Source organism: Xiphophorus hellerii, chromosome 10 (assembly GCF_003331165.1).
Source record: "Xiphophorus hellerii strain 12219 chromosome 10, Xiphophorus_hellerii-4.1, whole genome shotgun sequence".
Classification (NCBI taxonomy): Eukaryota; Metazoa; Chordata; class Actinopteri; order Cyprinodontiformes; family Poeciliidae; genus Xiphophorus; species Xiphophorus hellerii.
Window position 1 is genome coordinate 25199247 of NC_045681.1, and position 14453 is coordinate 25213699.

The window sequence follows — 14453 nt, forward strand, 5'->3', positions numbered from 1 at the left end:
GAATGATGCACCTAGATTGTCAACTAAGTAGTGTTGCACCAGGTATCTGCAAATAATTTGGAGTTAGGCTTCACAGAATCTATTAATAGCTGATTCTGAAAATATTGAACAACAAATAGGTGACGATCCACTGTAAACAAGTCAGAAAGATAAACATGTTATTGTCATGATCTGTGTTTTCTGTGTTCATTTAGAGTTTTTTGTGTCCTTGCGTCTCTTCGTTGTCCTGTCCTCCCCTTGATTGTTCCCAGGTGTGTCTCGTCTCTGTGATTACCCTCCCGTGTATTTAACTCCACCTGTGTTCTTTGTTCCTCGTCGGGTCCTCGTCTAATGTGCGTTCGTGTTGTTCCGTGTCCATTCCTTTGTACGGTTGCTACCGGTGTCGAGCCCTGGTTTCCGCTCGGCCGTGCTGCCCGTTATTTTGGACTGTGTTATTCTGGACATTCATCATTAAATCCATTAATTTATCCTACCTGGGTCTACAGCGTCTGCCTCACCAACCCTCACCACACCTCATGACAGAAGGACCCGAACAAGAACGAGGTGAGGTCGCGGCGCTCATGGCCCAAAATAACCGTGAGGAATGGATCCAGCAGCAGTTGGAGTTGGCGCAAAAGGATCTGTACAAGGACGTAGAGATCCTGCCCTCTCCACTGCTGCTGGAGGAAGAGGGACTGGAGTCGGACTATGATAAATTAAAGAACCAGATTCACACCCCGACAGCCACCACCCACGCTACATCGTCGCTACCTACAAACATTTTTGAGTTAACTTCCGAGGAGGATTTTTGTTTTCTTTTCGAGCAGTTCAGAAAGGATTCATTTGTGTTAGAGATCGTGTTTGAACTTTATGACGAGTTCGTGCGGAGAAAACAATCCGTTCCAGCCTTCCTTCCAGCGTCCACTCCAGCTCCCATCACACCAGTACCACCTTCAGATCCAGCTCCGGGACCGGCACCTCCAGCCGGCGCACCCGAGGCCGTTTCTGCCGGCGTTCCAGCCGGCGCACCCGAGGCCGTTTCTGCCGGCGTTCCAGCCGGCGCACCCGAGGCCGAATCAGCCGGCGTTCCAGCCGGCGCACCCGAGGCCGAATCAGCCGGCGTTCCAGCCGGCGCACCCGAGGCCGAATCAGCCGGCGTTCCAGCCGGCGCACCCGAGGCCGAATCAGCCGGCGTTCCAGCCGGCGCACCCGAGACTGAGACTCCCTGTGTTCCTACCGAGACTCCCTGTGTTCTGACTCAGACTCTCTGCGTTCCTTCCGAGACTCCCTGTGTTCTGACTCAGACTCTCTGCGTTCCTCCTGAGACCCTGACCTTCTGCGTTCCTCCTGAGACCCTGACCTTCTGCGTTCCTCCTGAGACCCTGACCTCCTGCGTTCCTCCTGAGACCCTGACCTCCAGCGTTCCACCCGAGACCCTGACCTCCAGCGTTCCACCCGAGACCCTGACCTCCAGCGTTCCACCCGAGACCCTGACCTCCAGCGTTCCACCCGAGACCCTGACCTCCAGCGTTCCACCCGAGACCCTGACCCCCAGCGTTCCTCCAGAGACTCTGACCCCCAGCGTTCCTCCAGAGACCGAGACCCCCAGTGTTCCGACCGAGACCCAGTCCCTATCCGTTCTGACCGAGACCCCCAGTGTTCCACCCGAGACCGAGACCCCCAGTGTTCCACCCGAGACCGAGACCCCCAGTGTTCCACCCGAGACCGAGACCCCCTGTGCTCCGACCGAGACCCTGCCTCGGGGGGCTCGTCGTCGCCGTCTGTGGGCGGCCCCCGGGACTCATCATCGCCGCCTCCAGCGCCGCGGACGGCCGCCGGACCGCCTCCGTGGTTCCCGCCTCCAGCGCCGCGGACGGCCGCCGGACCGCCTCCGTGGTTCCCGCCTCCAGCGCCGCGGACGGCCGCCGGACCGCCTCTGTGGTTCCCGCCTCCAGCGCCGCGGACGGCCGCCGGACCGCCTCTGTGGTTCCCGCCGCCGCGGACGACCGCCGGACCACCTCCGTGGTTCCCGCCTCCTTTGCCTCCGCCCACCCTGTGGGTAGTTTTTTGTTTCTTTTTGGACTCTTGGCCCTTCCGGTGTTTCCGCCCGCAATGGTGGGTTGTATTTTTGTTTTTTCTGGACTCTGGCCCCCCATCCGGCGCCCCTCCGCCCACCCTTGTTGTGGTTTTTTTTTTTTTTTTTTTTTGGGCGTCTGGTAGCCGCCCTTGAGGGGGGGGTACTGTCATGATCTGTGTTTTCTGTGTTCATTTAGAGTTTTTTGTGTCCTTGCGTCTCTTCGTTGTCCTGTCCTCCCCTTGATTGTTCCCAGGTGTGTCTCGTCTCTGTGATTACCCTCCCGTGTATTTAACTCCACCTGTGTTCTTTGTTCCTCGTCGGGTCCTCGTCTAATGTGCGTTCGTGTTGTTCCGTGTCCATTCCTTTGTACGGTTGCTACCGGTGTCGAGCCCTGGTTTCCGCTCGGCCGTGCTGCCCGTTATTTTGGACTGTGTTATTCTGGACATTCATCATTAAATCCATTAATTTATCCTACCTGGGTCTACAGCGTCTGCCTCACCAACCCTCACCACACCTCATGACAGTTATGTATCCTCATCTGTCCCTTACCTAGAATCAGATTCTCCAATAGCATGACAGATACAGCACTGAAATCTTCCCATTTGTTTCCTTCCTGTTACTAAATATTGTCTGACTTATTATGAAGAGTCATTTTTTCCAACCCTCTCCAGGATTAGGGAGGCTGGTTATCAACATTTTTTTTAGCAAGTATTGCCTCACCAAACAAAAGCTCTATACTGTCAGGAAAGTGCTTGCTTTCCATAGAAGCTAGGTTAGCACCAATTAGTAGACTTACATTGCTATGAGCTTGTCTTGCTAACAGTAATCTGGTCAGTGTGTACAGAAATGGATAAATCCCACTGATGCTGCATGAAACTACAATATGGTTTTGCTCGAGATGATTGTGAGATCCAGATGCGGACTCAAGAAGAGGGTTGTCTGGGTTTTTTGGGTTTTTTTTAGTACAGTCAATAAAAAAGTATTCATCTTTGGCTTTTTGTCCTTTTGAGATCTAAATTACTGGATTAATTTAGCCATATGTAATTTGGGAATTGTAAAAATTTTATTAATTTTAAAATTGTCAGAGCACCGCCAAAGGAAACCCAACATCACCAGTCAGTTTGAATCGATTTTCAGTCTTCTCCTTTGTCTGTGTTCAGGAAATAATTTGGCCACTGCCACTGCGATAGTTAATTAACTAGTTAATTAAGAGTTAATTAACTACAGTGGGAAGCTCATGCTTATAAGAACCAACTATAGGAGAGACATATATTCAAACTGCTGCCTTATCTGCCTCTATTCATGTCTGTACAACACAAACAGAAACTTGGAATGTGTAAAATTTATATCCAAATCAATAGTATAAATTGATTATACTGTATCTGAAAAGGGCCAGTAAGAGGGGGTCTGTTCCATATTTTTGTGACTGTGTCCATCATCTGTCTGTTTTAGTTATAAGATTTTCTGAGATCTAACAGAGCTTTTCTTTGACAGAAAATGTTGGATTATCTAAAGGAAAAGAAGGATGTGGGCTTCTTCCAAAGTCTGGCTGGTCTAATGCAGTCCTGCAGGCAAGTGTGCAACTTCTTTCTCATTGAAGATTTGATGATTTATCATGTTTTTATGGCAACACTGCTCTAGTAATAGACCCAAATGGTTTAAAAACATGTTTTTTTGGCTGGGAATGGGGTTTACCTTTAATAGAGTCAAATATTTTGGCAGTTTGAGTGAATTAAGTTAATTAGTTTAGGTGCACGTCAGTGACTTGGGTCACATTGGGAGTTTTTAAGTTTTGAAGTGATCAATCAGTCTTTCCCCAGTAATTTTCCAGAATCACCTGACATGACTGGTCTGGTCTAGTCCAAACCTGAAGAGAATGTATGTTCTCTTGCAGAAAGATCACTCTCTGATATAAAAAAAAGGCTTAAAGTCTCCATGCACTTAAGTTAGTAAGTTCTGTCATATCAGTTTTTTTTTCTGGGCAGATGTCCATCAAGTCATTTTGAACTTTACAAGAGTTTGTCTTTTATAATTATTAACTAAAACAATAGTAATAGCTCTGGAAGCACTTGAATAAAATTCTTTATTAAGCCCATATTTCTCTAGCTACATGTCTATAATCCAATTAGTCCTCTGATTCTATTGTTATGAGAGCTGAACAATCTGATACTGTTAGCATAGTTCCCATAGTGGGCAGCTTTTGGTTGCCTCCTCTGCTTTTGGTCAGTAAAAGAGAAACAAACAATGTTGGAACAGAGGGTCAATCACTTGTTTTACACAGGGTCATATAGGTTTGGATTTTTTCCCTTAATTTTAAAAACCTTCATTTAAAAATTGTACTTTGTGTTTTCTTGTGTTATCTGACTAATACTTAAATTGGTTTACTGTCCTAAAACACTGAAGTGAGTCAAAGATGCAAAAAAAAAAGAAATCAAAAAGGGTGCAGACACTTTTTCACTCCACTGCATGTCCTTTACACATGAGTTACATGTTTCAGTCCCCGTGTCAAGACACTCCTGAACCAGAGACAACATTAGAAACATCTTATCTGGGCGAAGGAGAAATAAAAATCAACTGCTCAGCAGTCCAAAGGCCTTTTCTTGGCCATTGAACTTGGAAATCAAGGGAGGGGACCAGAATGCAGCTGAAGTTTTCAGTCAGTCGTGCTTTGCTGGTTCTGGTCCACTGGGTTTCCAAAGTCGATGCAGCGTCGACCAGGAGAATCTAGAGCTCTTCACGCTTCCTCTGCTGACCAGCTGGATGGAGACACTAATTTCATAAACACTATGGTGTTTCTTTGTTCAGAGTTTACAAGCAGTATCACTGCTGTGGTTTTTACTGGTGTTTGTCTTGCATCATGACTGGAAAATGAATGTAAAGAAGTTTCTGTTGTCCAAAAGCTCTGTGATTTGTCAGCGCTGGAAGACTCACAGGTCTGTTCCGTTCTTTTAGTGTTCTGGATCTGAATGCATTTGAGAGGCAGAACAAAGCAGAGGGGCTGGGCATGGTGACAGAGGAGGGATCAGGTAAGCACTCCTGTGTTTACACAACAATGACTGTTTGGGGTTATAAACCAACAGAAGTCATCTTTACAGACTTTTCCTTTTCCCAATCTGGTAATAAATTGAATGATTTTTGAATTCTGATATAAAATGTCCTGTCCGTTCCAGGGACAGACAGGAAAATGTCCATTTAGCTCTTCCCATAAGACACAGCCTGGCTTGTTTTCCTGTTTCCACCACCTTGATGCTGTGATGCAGATGAACATACTCATTATCACTTTCCTATGCAGTTCATAAAATTTATTTTCCTTGTCAAACCACCTTATTTTTGAATTTGATAATTGTGATGAATTTATCACATCATTTTTCTTTCAAGCCTTCTGCTGCTTTTGGACGAATGAATGAATATGTTAATATCTTTATCATGTAGAATTGTCTGGATAAACCTTAAGAATTGCCTATTGTATCAAGGAAATTATCAAATTTAAATATCAAAATTCTAATCATTTTAAGCATGTGAACAACATCATGGATGTTGTACTAAGAATTTGTAACACTGCTTTATGAAGCACAGCAGCATCTTTCCCCCTTACATGAACAGCAACAAGAATCTATTTTTATGATTTTCCAGTTTTAGTCACGTTATAAAAGTGAAACAATTCTAGTTTTACTTCTACATGGTGTTTTCAGATAGAAGTTCCTAGAAAAAGGACAAATGTTTTCTATTCTAATAGCATGAACATGATTAATTGTTCATATGTTCATTTTGTCATTGTGCTCATCAGATTATTTTGAATTAAAATGAATACTTTTCAGTAAAGAATCTACAGCAGAAACATTCAGAACAGTTCTTTCACTTCTGTTTGTAAGAATCAATCTGAATTCCTAACATACATTTATGTTTTATGCATTCAGCTGTAGGTTTTCCATTTATTTCTCTGTTTTAAGATTCTTTCTACATCAGGATGGAACTTGCCTTTACATAGAGTGTTACTGACTGACATTTCCACAGAATGTAGAACTCCATCTGCAGTGCTTTGCCAATCCCAAATAATTTTCTCATGTTTTAATTCCTGTTTTAATGTTCCTGTTCCCCCTTTCATCTGCTTTCAGGCTGCGAGTTGTATAACTTGAGCAGGAAGCAAAGATGAGCAGGAAACTTGAGCAGGAAATGACTTTAAAGTGAATTAAATTCAGTGCACATACTCATTATTGTGTGGCAATTCAATTGATCTTTATTTTTTTTTTTTTGTTTTTGTTTTTGGAGAAGGGTTGCATTACTTTAATTTTATGAGTCCAGATCCTTTATAGTTTTTCTATTTTTAAGGAAGTGGGTTTGTATAACAAAGTTTTGACCAGGAAGTTTCCGACCTGCAGTGAATACCTTAAAGCATCTTCACCTTGAAAGTCAGCTGTCTTGTTCAAGCTGGGCAGAGTGAGGCCGACACAACATCTTCTAACATCTCTAATTGTTATTTGAATGATGGTTAGGTACAGAGGTTTAGGTTTCCGTGACCCTAAAACACAGAACATTTTGGCCACATTAGGACAGAGGAGGTATCCAACAAAAAGATAAAGCAGTGTGAAAAATGCAATATAAAAATAGTTTCAATTCAAGTTTTTTTAAATTAAATTTTCTGGATATTTTTTATATTTTTTTATTTTGCAGCAGGTGTTTCGAATGGGATGATGATTGTTTTGGACCATTTCCCACTTTGGCCAGTAGACAATCAGACTTTTATGTAACTAACCCTGTAGTGCAAATGCAGCACTGGCTGAAGGTTTTCTAAGACTGTTTCTATGACGATATGTGAGACCAGAGTTTTAACATGACAGAAATCTTACTGCCCACTGTTTGATGTGTTTCCATCCAGAACAGCCTGGATTCCTTCTTTACTAAAAAAATCAAGGACTCAGCAGCTGCTGTCACAATGATTCTTATTGGCCTAAACAGAGTTAGGCCTGAAAGTGTTCATTCCCCTGGCAGATTTAGATTTGGGATTATTTCCATTTAACCAAGAGGTTTTCTTTTTTATATTTGCTAGCAACCTTTTAACATCTCAACCAACCATCTTGTGTGATGAGATCAAAGTCTTTTGGTTGGAAGGCATTGTTGCTCTCACCCTCATTTTTAGCTCCTATGAGGTTTATTATATTACTACCAGTCAGAAGAAACATGTCGGTCAGTCCTTCAAATGATGAGCAGGAATGATGCCGACACCATGTTGGCCTTTTTAAAAACACTTTTTCTAAACATTTTGTAATCAAGTCCTGTCATATGTATTGATATACTGTATATGTGTGTGTTGTAAACATTGTTGTTGGGTGTGTTTTTTAAAACAAGTTTAATAAAATTATTAGCAGTAGGAGAATTAATAGTGAAATATTTATTCAGTTTTAGAATAAAATAAAAGTTGATTTTTCTGAATTTTTGGTCTGTAGGGGAAGATCACAAAGTTTTCTTATCTATCTTGCTGCCTTTATGCAATATTCTGTATTTGTTCTTAATTTACTAATTTATACTGTTAGATGCCATAAGACAATCCTTGATGTCTATAACTTTTTTAAAGGTGGATTTCGCACTGTTCAAAGAATTTTTGAAATGTCCTTGCAGTTTTATCTTTTTAGACAAAGAACCCACGGTTTACTGGAACTAACTTTGCTTTTAACATTGCTGCCAAATTACACAGTAAGAGCAGACAGATATCCACTGTTGATAGTTATAAATTCAACTCTCAAAAGATTTCAAATGAATAATCTACCATTAACCAAGGGTGTAATCAAGGATGCTTTCCAAGAGATCCTAAATAAAACAGGAACCATGTTTTTTTATTTGAGCTCTCATGCTTTGCACATTTTTAATTGACCAAACAAAAACACGCAATTTTTCAAAGTTCTTTTCCCTATATGTAATCTTTGTTTCTTTATTTGTGTCTTACTTTCTTTCTCTCTCTTTTTTCCCTCTGTTTTCCTTTTCTCATTTTTGTTTACTGCACTTTCCTCCCTACCTCAGTCATCACTCATGAGCGTGGTAATTATGCCTTCTGCCATTTTCTTGTGTGTTGGTTGGTCTTTCTCTCTCCTTCACCCTGGCTGGTTTGGTTGTGTCAGTTCTGTCCAGGTCCTGAGTGCAGACATCTGTGTTTCCAGTTACTTTTTGCCTGACTGTCACCATCCCAATCCCTCTGTTGTTAGTTCCTCACAGTTTACTCCTGGGCTGGTTTTACTCTTGCTTTTTTTAAAACGGCAAATAAACACCAAATTCTTCAATAAAATTTTCAAATCTGGACATGGAACAAGTGGTGGAAGCGTTGGCATCTCGCCATAGCCCCCTCAGGATCTGCACAGTATCTGGCACATTTTGAAAACAACTAATACGAGTACTGAACCTGTCCCACCCACATTTACCACCTACTTCCTCTCAGTCCTCCAGTCAACCTTGAATCAGTTGGTTGTTTTGTCTTAGTAAGGAAGATGGTTATTGTGCTGTTGTTTGTTGTGAAGTGAACAGTCCCTTTTGTGTTCTCAGCCTCTCAGTCATTTTCTGACTCACTCACTTGGGCTGCAATGAAACACATCTGAGCGAGTTTAAACGTCCATCACAGATTAGTTAAAGCTGCAGTTTACCGTGCCACCAATATTCACATCCTGATGTTCTTCAACTACATGAGTGTTTGAGGGATGTTTCTCTTTTGGTGAATGCATCACTTTGAATGTTAAAAACATTTTTTATCAAAAAAATCTCTCATAGCAACAACATACCCTTAGTGCTAGATAGCATAAATAAGAGCAAAAAAACATTTTTTAAAAACAGTGTAAAACTCTTTTCTGTTTTTTATAGGGTTTTAAAAACAATTTAGATTTGCAAACTACAGTGCAGTAAAAAGTATTTGCCCCTGTACAGATTGCTTGTTTTGTTGCAGAGATATTTCAGACCTGATTACTGCCAGACCTGCACAATGCAGAAATCACCTCAACAGAACCTGTCAAGCAATACGAGTTGGACTAAAAAATGTAAAAAGGAACACATGGTGTCTCTGTCGGAAACAGACTCATTGATATTATATTGGGCTGGAAAGAAGAACTACCCATTTCCAAAGCTTTGGGATGATTTGGCCAGCCACTAAAACTTCTAGAGTATAACAACAGCCTTTTCATGAGGTAACACAGAACAAAACATCTAAAGCTCTGCAGGCCTCAGGTGACGCCAGTGTTGATGATTGAGATGTGGCAAATATGGCCTCCATCAGAGAGTGAGTGATGGGGAGCTGCTTTGGGAAAGTCATCCAAAAATGTGAAAGAGAATGTCTACTGATCAGTTCTTGACCTTCACCTAAAGTACACTTTGGTTATACAGCAGAAGGATGAAGCAAAGCACAGCATCAAGTTCACCTTTTACTGGCTCAAATAAATAAAGTGCATGTTTTGTAGTGTCATAGTCAAATCCGGACTTAAATTTAGCCTAGATATTTCAGCTTCTGGAGTCGCATTTTCTTTACAATATGTTAGAAATGCTCTATGACAAAATCTGTGAATAAGCAAGTTTTTCTCAAATTGGAGTTACAGAAAACTGTTTGCAGTTGTTAGAGTATGGAGCAATTATTTTTTTCCACAGGTCAAGGTTGCTTTGGATAGCTTTTTTTCTTTTGATGAATGAAATCATTACTTAAAAACTGGAATTTATCTCAAACATAAAAGATACAAAAAAGGCAGAAATGCACTATATTGCCAAATCTATTTGCTCACCTGCCTTGACTCACATATGAGCTTAAGTCACATCCCGTTCCTAATCCATGGGGTTCTATATGACGTTGGTCCAACTTTGTAGCTAGAACAGTTTCAACTCTTCTGTCAAGGCTGTTCTCAAGCTTTAGGAGTGTGTTTAGGGGGATTTTTGACCATACTTCCAGAAGCGCATTTGTAAGGTCAGATACTGATGTTGGACGAGAAGGTCTGACTCTCAGTCTCCAGTCTAATTCATCCCAAAGGTGTTCTATCAGGTTGAGATCAACCCAATAGACCTCAACCTGACAGAGGTCAGAACTCTGTGCATTCCAGTCAGGTTCATCCACACCAGACTCTCCATCCATGTCTTCATGGACCTTACTTTGTGCTCTGGTTCACAGTCATGTTGGAAGATAAAGGGGTCAGCTCCAAACTGTTCCCACAAAGTTGGGATCATGGAAATGTCCAAAATGTCTTGGTATGTTGAAGCATTCAGAGTTCCTTTCACTGGAACTAAGAAGCCAAGCCCAGTTGCTGAAAAATAAAAAATAAAATAATCTTCCCTCCACCAAACTTTACACTTGGCACAATGCAGTCAGACAAGTACCGTTGTCTTGGCAACCTACAAACCCAGACTTGTTCTCCCTCTGGCAATCTGATGGACACGCCTCCACTGCTCTAGAGTCCAGCGGCGACGTTCTTTGCACCACTTCATTCGACGTTTTGTATTGCTCCATCAGTTTATGTTCCCCACCACTTCGTGGCTGAGTTGCTGTCGTTCCCAAACACTTCCATTTTCTTAGAATATGAGTCTCACAGTTGACTGTGGAACATTTAGGAGCGAGGAAATGTCACCACTGGATTTGTTGCACAGGTGGCATCCTGTCAGTCCCACCCTGGAATTCACTGAGCTCCTGAGAGCAAACTATTCTTTCACATGTTTGTAAAAACAGTCTGCATGCCGAGGTGCTTCAGTTTATACACCTGTGGCCATGGAAGAGATTGGAACACCTGATTGTGAGCATTTGGATGGGTGAGCAAATAGTTTTGGGAATATAGTATATGTAAGTAAATACTTTGCCTTAGCACAGTAGATGGATGAGTTGATGTCCACTCAAAGGCTTTTTAGAGGTTGTAGATTTTGCTACTGTTGAGCTTTGCAACTTTGTGCTCCACAGGAACCTGCATGTCTTCTAACCATTGCTGTTAATAGGCTGACAAAATGAGCCATTGCAGACTCAAATGGGTTAGGACAGCCCAAAATGGTCTACACAATAAAATGTGTTTTATCTAATTTAGGGGCTGTAAAATGTTTACATTTTATTTTATCAACTCTAAACCAAAGTCAGTAGTTGCAGCCCTTCTCATCTATCATCTGCCACCTTTCATCCATTTTAAGAAGTCAAATGTTTCTTCCTCCCCATCTCTAACGGGGACCTCAGAGCGGCTGATTGTGGCCACACTGTTTCCAAGAGGAGATTGGACTCTGGCTTTTCTACTTTGTTGTTTTTGATGGCTAAGCTGTTTGCTGTAGTCTGTATTTGCTGTTTGTTTGTGAAATGATTCATTTGAAAGTTTTTCTGCAAAAAAATAACCTATTCTGACCACATGCATTTCTTTTCCATTTCTTTTCAAGCCTTGCTCAAGATTTTTCCTGATTAGATAACGACTGATTTAAAAAAAGGTTAATGTAATATGTTGTGTATATGTTTAGATTGCTTAAGTTATTGTTTAAAGAAATTTTTTTTTTAGTTGTTGGTGTATGAAACACTTTTAAACAGATACTTTTAAAGCACCTGTGAAATAAGACCTTTTTTAAAGAATGAAGTAAACAATTTTACTCTGAACAATGCAAACTCTCCATCTGGTTTAATATTGTTTGGAATAAGACCGAAAGTACAAAATATTCTCACTAAGTGCTTCAGGCCAATTTAAAAAATAACGCACAAATTGAAATGACTTAAATCTTCTTTAAGTCTATATAATTTACCCAGGTTGAATACCAGTCAATTCAAAGTAAATATCTGTAATAATCTGACTATGAAGAGGCTTAAATTTGACCCACTGCACCTCCCAGTCTGTCCAGGATGCTCCGCCCCCCGATTAATAATATATATAACAGTTGGAATATGGACATGCATAAGGTCCTGCCTCTACATCCCCACATTCAACCATAATTGGTCAATGCAGAGTACTTGTCACCACTTGCAGCAAGCAGCCTGGCATCCTCACAACTCATCACATTGTGTTGATCTCTGGTCCATGTCTCCCTGGTGATCATCCAGGGACAAGAATGTGATGGTGAAAAATTTATCATAATCTTATAGGGATCATGATGCAGTGTGACCTCAATTCTGCATTGCCATTTTCCCCGTCTCCAAAACCAGTATAGGTATAAGTCAGAGACCGCACATTCTCCAGTACAGACCCCATTTTGTCTGTAAACCACCATTATATACACTGCCTGGCCAAAAAAAAAGTCGCCACCTGGATTTAACTAAGCAAATAGGTACAAGCCTCCTATTGGATAAGTACTGCATAGGCGATTATCTTTCAGCTGGCAACAAGTTATTTAACCCCAGCTGATGCAATGAGTAACTCCTCATTTCTTAAACAACCATGGCAAAAGACACATCCTGTGGTCGTGGAAAAGACGTTAGTCTGTTTAAGAAGGGTCAAATCATTGGCATGCATCAAGCAGAGAAAACATCTAAGGAGATTGCAGAAACTACTAGAATTGGGTTAAGAACTGTCCAACGCATCATTCAAAACTGGAAGGATGGTGGGGAACCATCGTCTTCCAGGAAGAAATGTGGTCGGAAAAAAATCCTGAATGATCGTGATCGGCGATTACTTAAACGTTTGATCAAATCAAATCCAAGAAAAACAACAGCAGAACTCAGGAGTATGTTTAATTGTGAACGCAAAAGCATTTCCACACGCACAATGCGAAGGGAACTCAAGGGGTTGGGATTGAACAACCGTGTAGCCGTAAGAAAACCTCTAATCAGTAAGGCTAACCAGAAAAAAAGGCTTCAGTTTGCTAGGGAGCATAAAGATTGGACTCTGGAGGAATGGAAGAGGGTCATGTGGTCTGATGAGTCCAGATTTACCCTGGACTCAGGGTAAATCTGAGTTACCCTGAGTCCCATGAGTCCCATGAGTTACCATGCGCCCATCACTCTGTTCCAGAGTGATGGGCGCATCAGGGTAAGAAGAGAGGCAGGTGAAGTGATGCACCCATCATGCCTAGTGCCTACTGTACAAGCCTGTGGGGGCAGTGCTATGATCTGGGGTTGCTGCAGTTGGTCAGGTCTAGGTTCAGCAACATCGTGTGCCCAAACAATGAGGTCAGCTGACTACCTGAATATACTGAATGACCAGGTTATTCCATCAATGGATTTTGTCTTCCCAAATGGAACGGGCATATTCCAAGATGACAATGCCAGGATTCATCGGGCTCACATTGTGAAAGAGTGGTTCAGGGAGCATGAGACATCTTTTTCACACATGGATTGGCCACCACAGAGTCCAGACCTTACCTGACCGCAGTGGTCAGACTCTCCCATCATCAATACAAGATCTTGGTGAAAGATTAATGCAACACTGGATGGAAATAAATCTTGTGACACTGCAGAAGCTTATTGAAACAATGCCACAGCGAATGCGGGCTGTAATCAAAGCTAAAGGCGGTCCAACAAAATTTTAGAGAGTGTGACCATTTTTTGGTGGCGACTTTTTTTTTGGCCAGGCAGTGTATGAGATGAATGAACCTATAGAAGCAGCTGCTGCAGTAATACCTGCATCGTCCTTTGTGTGACCTCATCACTCTCATATTGTTTTGGTGAATATTGTAGTCCACACAGTGTTTCACCTAACTGAGCATTGTAGGTTCTGTTCAGACAAATGTTCTGTCTGAAACTATGGACTCTGATTGAGGGTGCATTCAGACCAGTCCTGTTTAGTCCACTTTAGTCCACCACCAGTCCACTTTTGTCCAACACCAGTCTGTCTGTCCAGAAGGTCCAGTTTGTTTGGGAGGTGTGAATGTATTCAAACTTTGATGCGGACCAAAGAACTGAACTCTTTTTCGCCTACAAACCTAGGACTCAGTTCAGTTGAAATAAACTTGAGTTCAGTTGGAATGCTTATGTGAACGCTAAGCAGACCAGAGACCACCCCAAAAGCAGGAAGTGGACTACAGTGCAGGGCATTCTGGGTAAATACAACCTTAACAAATGTGCTTGTCTAGTGCCAGAAGGAGAAATGTGCTAGAAAAATGTGAGTAAACATTTCTCTATGTTGTTCATCTGAAACAGCTACCTATGTTTTTCAATAGGCTCATATTTGATAACACTTTTTTTCAGTCTTAAGGATTTCAAGGTGTAATCTATAGCCTCCATCCACAGCCCTCCCCCTTCCAGTCCCAACATACAGCATGTGACATCCTGGTAGGACTGCTCTATGCATAAACAAGTGGAATCTGCTCGTTTGCCAGAGAACACTTTCAGTCCTGTTCCAGACTGATTCTCTCCTCTAGGCCAGTTCTGTTTCTGGTCACTTTGTATGAATGTGTTCTGTTAATGTTTCTGTTCATGTTTTGTTTTATCACATGGTCTCTGGTCTTTCACCCTTTCTTTGCCCATTTCATGGCTTAGAGCAGTATTTTT

The 14453-nt window shown here is 41.9% G+C and overlaps 1 protein-coding gene across 5 annotated transcripts in view; it reads left to right on the plus strand.

Moving 5' to 3' along the window:
• Positions 1 to 14453, plus strand: part of ryr2a (ryanodine receptor 2a (cardiac)) — a 160944-nt gene that overhangs the window by 123335 nt on the left and 23156 nt on the right. For 3 of the 5 annotated variants that reach the window (XM_032574573.1, XM_032574575.1, XM_032574577.1), the window contains 3 exons: positions 3551 to 3627; positions 5009 to 5082; positions 8072 to 8089. In XM_032574573.1, coding sequence (XP_032430464.1) covers positions 3551 to 3627; positions 5009 to 5082; positions 8072 to 8089 — 169 coding nt within the window. The remainder of the gene's footprint in view (positions 1 to 3550; positions 3628 to 5008; positions 5083 to 8071; positions 8090 to 14453) is intronic. The other 2 variants (XM_032574574.1, XM_032574576.1) reach the window with 1 other exon arrangement.